Source organism: Bos indicus x Bos taurus, chromosome 3 (assembly GCF_003369695.1).
Source record: "Bos indicus x Bos taurus breed Angus x Brahman F1 hybrid chromosome 3, Bos_hybrid_MaternalHap_v2.0, whole genome shotgun sequence".
Classification (NCBI taxonomy): domain Eukaryota; kingdom Metazoa; phylum Chordata; class Mammalia; order Artiodactyla; family Bovidae; genus Bos; species Bos indicus x Bos taurus.
The window spans coordinates 43,410,423-43,416,422 of NC_040078.1; the positions used below are offsets into that span (position 1 = coordinate 43,410,423).

At 48.8% G+C, this 6,000-nt stretch overlaps 1 protein-coding gene across 2 annotated transcripts in view; it reads right to left on the minus strand.

The window, feature by feature from the left end:
* Positions 1 to 1,056, minus strand: part of MFSD14A (major facilitator superfamily domain containing 14A) — a 53,236-nt gene extending 52,180 nt beyond the window's left edge. Inside the window, exon 1 of one of the 2 annotated variants that reach the window (XM_027536406.1) lies at positions 788 to 1,020. In XM_027536406.1, coding sequence (XP_027392207.1) covers positions 788 to 871 — 84 coding nt within the window. In that variant the 5' untranslated portion in view covers positions 872 to 1,020. Of the gene's footprint in view, positions 1 to 787 lie in introns of both variants that reach the window. The other variant, XM_027536405.1, reaches the window with a different exon arrangement.
* Between the last annotated feature and the right edge of the window lie 4,944 nt (positions 1,057 to 6,000).

Consider the following 6,000-nt stretch of genomic DNA (forward strand, 5'->3'; position numbering starts at 1 on the left):
CTAAAGTTGATTTTGATGACACTATTTCTAAAAAGCAAAAAAAAAATTTTTCTCGTCCTCAATCTGTCTTCCTTTTTAAGGTCTTCTAACGCTCAGGCCATGATCAACTCTATCGAGTATTCTTGTTTTAAAATACACCAGGTGATTTTAAAACAAGAGGGTGGTAACTCTTCTTTGAAAACTACACACTTAAGTCTAGGCCCCGGGTGTCCTCCGGCACAGTCCCGACAGAGGACGGTGAGGAGCAGAGCCCACCTTCGGACAGTGTTTACCGCACCGGACGCAGCCGAGAGCAGAAGCACTGATCCCGAACGGCGTGGAGAAAGGGGGCGAGCGCATTACGGGGCCCCAGTGGGGTCGCAGCGCCAGATGCCACCCCGGGAGCAGCATACGGGAGGGCAGGGTCGCTGCCGGCCGCTTCCAGAGAGCGGCCACCGCCTCGCGGGGCCTGGACGGCGCTGACGAGGCTGCGAAGGCGAGGGGCGCGGCGGGCGGCGGAGCCCGGCGTCGATTCCTGCCCGCGGCGGCGGCGCGCGTAGGCTCGAGGCCGCAGGGCCTCCAGCGGCGGCCGGAGGGCAGGGCGGCAGGTGCGGGAGAGGCGGGAGCCTTCCCCATCCGGGAGGATGTGCCCCGGAGGTCGTAGGCCGGGGCGAGAGAGGAAAGACTCGGGAGCCCGAGATACTGGCCCCCCGGGAGCGGTGGGGCAGTCAGGGGCGACTGTAGACGGCCGCGTCGGGAGCAGAAAAGAGATCCGGCCCGACACTCCCCGGCTCGGTACCCAGCTCACCGTGCCTCCGTCCTTAATGATGATCTTTTTGGCCAGCATGATACTGCGGTTCGCGGCCCTTTTCTTCTTCTTCCCCTGGGTCATTTTACCATCCTCGATTCCTGGTGCTGCTGCAGCCACTCCCGGGGCGGCCGGCCCCAGCGGCGAGTGCCGTCCCGCTACTACTGCCGGGCCGAGCCGCTCGGGGCACCCGCCGCCATCTTGAGGGCCCGGCCTGCCTCCGGCGGCGCGTCACATCGTGCGATCGGCCGACGAGTGCGCCCCGCCCCGCCCACGTGACGCGCCCCGCCTGCTCGGCCGCCGGGCGGTCGGTGCCGGGAGGGAGGCCGGGAGGGAAGCGGGCGGCGCGCGGAAGGGGCCACCTGCGGGCGGGCTGCCTGTGTAGGGAGCCCTCTGCCCTTCACTCGTTCAGGCCTCACCGCAACCCGGGGCGCTGGGGGGCCGTGATAGAGCCCTTAACCGAGGAAGAATTTTAAGTTTCTGAATGTTAGATACTCGAGGAAATACTGCTGATATACGGTTATACTGGAATTTCAACCAGGCGTCCTCAGCTATCAGGGCTGACTCCCGCTGTGTTCTGACAAACACTGGAACCGAAGGAGACGTTGAAATCGTTTTCCATAAATTGTGGGTAACTGAAAGAGTGGAGATAAAATGAGTTTTCATTTGGGTGGCACGGGCGGCGGCTGAGGGATACCGGGAGCTCTACTGAAGCAAGCCTATTTCCAGCAGCACCCTGGCCCCAGATGGGACCTTTTCTTTATTCCCTGCCAGTAAAAACTGATAGAACCTAGGGAGGAGAAGGGGACGACAGAGGATGAGATGGTTGGATGGCATCACCGACTCAGTGGACATGAGTTTGAGTAAACTCCGGGAGTTGGTGAACAGGGAAGCCTGGCGTGCTGCAGTCCGTGGGGTCGCAAAGAGTCAGACACGACTGAACTGAATTGAAGGCACCCTTTGTAGCCCACTACTTGTTTTACCCGGTTGTTTAAAAATCAATTTGACAGAAATTGCGAAAAAGGATAGCTATCACAAGTGGACTATGGACTTCAGATTAAAGTATCACGATGTTAAATTTGACTGTGGTGACTGTACTGTTATATAAAAGAATATTATTTTCCTTAAATATACACTGAAGTCTTAACGAGTGAAGGAATGTGATGCATGCTATGCTGCGTGTGTGCATGCTAAGTCACTTTAGTCGTCTGGTTCTTTGAGACCAGTATGGACTGTAGTCCCACAGGCTCCTCTGTCCATGAGATTCTCCAGGCAAGAATGAGGTGGGCTGTCATGCCTCCAGGGAATCTTCGGATCCACTGATCGATCCTGGGTCTCATGTCTTCTGCACTGGCAGGTGGGTTCTTTACCACTAGTGCCACCTGGGAAGCCCGGTGATGCATGCTGCTGCTGCTGCCAAGTCACTTCAGTCGTGTCCGATTCTGTGCAACCCCATAGACGGCAGCCCAACAAGCTCCCTCGTCCCTGGGATTCTCCAGGTAAGAACACTGGAGTGGGTTGCCATTTCCTTCTCCAATGCATGAAAGTGAAAAGTGAAAGCGAAGTCGCTCAGTCGTGTCCGACTTTTAGCGACCCCATGGACTGCAGCCTACCAGGCTCCTCCGCCCATGGGATTTTCCAGGCAAGAGTACTGGAGTGGGATGCATGCTACCTACTCTTAAATAGTTAGGAACTAACATGTGTGCACATATAAGGAAGTCTATACCAGCAAATTTGGAAAACTCAGCAGTGGCCACAGGACTGGAAAAAGTCAGTTTTCATTCCAAACCCAAAGAAAGGCAATGCCAAAGAATGCTCAAACTACCACACAATTGCACTCATCTCACATGGTAGTAAAGTAATGCTCAAAATTCTCCAAGCCAGGCTTCAGCAATACGTGAACCATGAACTTCCAGATGTTCAAGCAGGTTTTAGAAAAGGCAGAGGAACCAGAGATAAAATTGCCAACATCTGCTGGATCATGGAAAAAGCAAGAGAGTTCCAGAAAAACATCTATTTCTGCTTTATTGACTATGCCAAAGCCTTTGACTGTGTGGATCACAATAAACTGTGGAAAATTCTGAAAGAGATGGGAATACCAGACCACCTGACCTGCCTCTTGAGAAACCTATATGCAGGTGAGGAAGCAACAGTTAGAACTGGACATGGAACAACAGACTGGTTCCAAATAGGGAAAGGAGTACGTCAAGGCTGTATATTGTCACCCTGCTCATTTAACTTATATGCAGAGTACATCATGAGAAACGCTGGGCTAGAGGAAGCACAAGCTGGAATCAAGACTTCTGGGAGAAACATCAATAACCTCAGATATGCAGATGACACCACCCTTATGGCAGAAAGTGAAGAACTAAAAAGCCTCTTGATGAAAGTCAAAGAGAGTGAAAGAGTTGGCGTAAAGCTCAACATTCAGAAAACGAAGATCATGGCATCTGGTCCCATCACTTCATGGGAAATAGATGGGGAAACAGTGGAAACAGTGTCAGACTTTATTTTGGGGGCTCCAAAATCACTGCAGATGGTGACTGCAGCCATGAAATTAAAAGATGCTTACTCCTTGAAGAAAAGTTATGACCAACCTAGATAGCATATTGAAAAGCAGAGACATTACTTTGCCAACAAAGGTTCGTCTAGTCAAGGCTATGGTTTTTCCAGTGGTCATGTATGGATGTGAGAGTTGGACTGTGAAGAAGGCTGAGCACCAAAGTATTGATGCTTTTGAACTGTGGTGTTGGAGAAGACTCTTGAGAGTCCCTTGGACTGCAAGGAGATCCAACCAGTCCATTCTGAAGGAGATTATCCCTGGGATTTCTTTGGAAGGAATGATGCTGAAGCTGAAACTCCAGTACTTTGGCCACCTCATGCGAAGAGTTGACTCATTGGAAAAGACTCTGATGCTGGGAGGGATTGGGGGCAGGAGGAGAAGGGGATGACAGAGGATGAGATGGCTGGATGGCATCACTGACTCGATGGACGTGAGTCTGAGTGAACTCTGGGAGTTGGTGATGGACAGGGAGGCCTGGCCTGCTGCCATTCATGGGGTCACAAAGAGTTGGACATGACTGAGGGACTGAACTGAACTGAACTGACTGATTCATAGGAGTTTCTTTTACCATTGACTGGCTTGATCTCCTTGCAGTCCAAGGGAATCTTGAGAGTCTTCTCCAACACCACAGTTCCAAAAGCATCAGTTTTTCTGTGCTCAACTTTATGGTCCAATTCTCACATCCATACATTTGACTACTGGAAAAACCATAGCTTTGACTAGATGAACCTTTGTTGGCAAAGTAATACTTAGGTCATAAAAGGCTCTGCATCTTCCTGCTGCTGCTGCTGCTAAGTCGCTTCAGTAGTGTCCAACTCTGTGCAACCCCATGGACGGCAGCCCACCAGGCTCCCCCGTCCCTGGGATTCTCCAGGCAAGAACACTGGAGTGGGTTGCCATTTCCTTCTCCAATGCATGAAAGTGAAAAGTGAAAGTGAAGTCACTCAGCTGTGTCCAACTCTTAGCGACCCCATGGACTGCAGCCTACCAGACTCCTCCATCCATGGGATTTTCCAGGCAAGAGTACTGGAGTGGGGTGCCATTGCCTTCTCCGATCTTCCTGCTAGCTCTTTTTCATTCACTCAGAACACAAGTTTAGTGGAAACCAGCTGCCATGTCATGAAGACACTTAAGCAGCCTGTAGGGACATCCTGGTATCCAGGAACTGAGGCCCCCTATCAACAGATACGTGACTGAGTCATCTTGGAGCCATTCCTCCAGTCCTGATCAAGGCTTTGACTGACAGCAGCCCCTGCCAGTCAGTCCTAAAGGAAATCAACCCTTAATATCCATTAAAAGGAATGATGCTGAAGCTGCAGCTGCAATACCTTAGCCACCTGATGTGAAGAGCCGACTCACTGGAAAAGACCCTGATGCTGGGAAAGGTTGAGGACAGGAGAACGTGGTGGCAGAAGATGAGATGGCTGGATGGCATCACTGACTCAATGGACATGAGTCTGAGCAAACTCCAGGAGACTGTGAAGGACAGGGAAGCCTGGCATGCTGCAGTCCATGGGGTCACAAAGAGTCAGACAGGACTGAGTGACAGAACAATAAGAACCCCTGCCAGCATCCTGACTGACTTCAGGAAACCCTGAGCTAGGACCACCCAGCTTAGCCACTCCCAGTTTCCTGACTCTCAGAAACTGTAAGATAAAAAAGTACTTGTTTTAAGCCACTAAACCTTGGGGTAATTTGGTCCACTGCTATAGATAACTAATACACAGGGTAAAGGGAATGTGCGTTGTTGGTACTATTATTGCAACTTTTCTGTAAGCTTAAATTTGATTGAATTTTCCTTTCTATTTTAATAACTGACTAGAAATAGAAAGCAAATCAATTTCCATGGAAGGAAGAAGAAAGGCATTTTAGCTTGATTATTCAAGTTATGTGTTACTACAATAAGTAAACTCAACATTTGTTTTAAAATGTTCTCTTATGGAAATTGACATGAAACTTTAGAGAAAGTAAGATGAGAAAGATTTCATAATTTAAATACCTAGAAGCTTGTTTTGGATGAATGAAGAAGCCTGGTAAGACCATGATTTGTGTGGTTACTCTTTATTAAAATCATCCTTCATCCAGCTGTACCAGTTTTATCATCCTAAGAACTGATTCAGTCATTCAAAAAATATTTGAGTACCTCTGTTTGTCACTCTTTTACTAGACACTGGAGATACATTGATGAATGACATGGTATTTATCTGCATAGAGCTTAATTATACTGGGGGACAGGCTATAAAACAAACACAAAAGGAAGATAATTTCAAATTGTAGTAAGTGCTGTTGTTAAAAAAAAAAAAGGTAATAAAATTTCACACACACTGAATGTCCAGAATGTCCCAGGCATTGTGCTAGAGGAGCTGCAATAGTCAACATGAGAGATGAGTCTTGTTCTACCAGACTTATTGTGAATATATAATTCTTGGGTCATGGTGATTTGGGTCATGAAGATTCAGACTTTACATTGAGAGGCTGACATGTCAGTTAGGGTTCTCTGGTGATAGTCAACAGTAACTAGCATTAGCTAACATATGCAAAAAGGAACGATTTGAAAGGATATTAAAGTTCCCAAAATTAATTGGAAAGTCAAGAATCAGACTTGAAAACAGGCAAAAACCTATGTTTGAAAGTTCCTTAGAACCTTTCA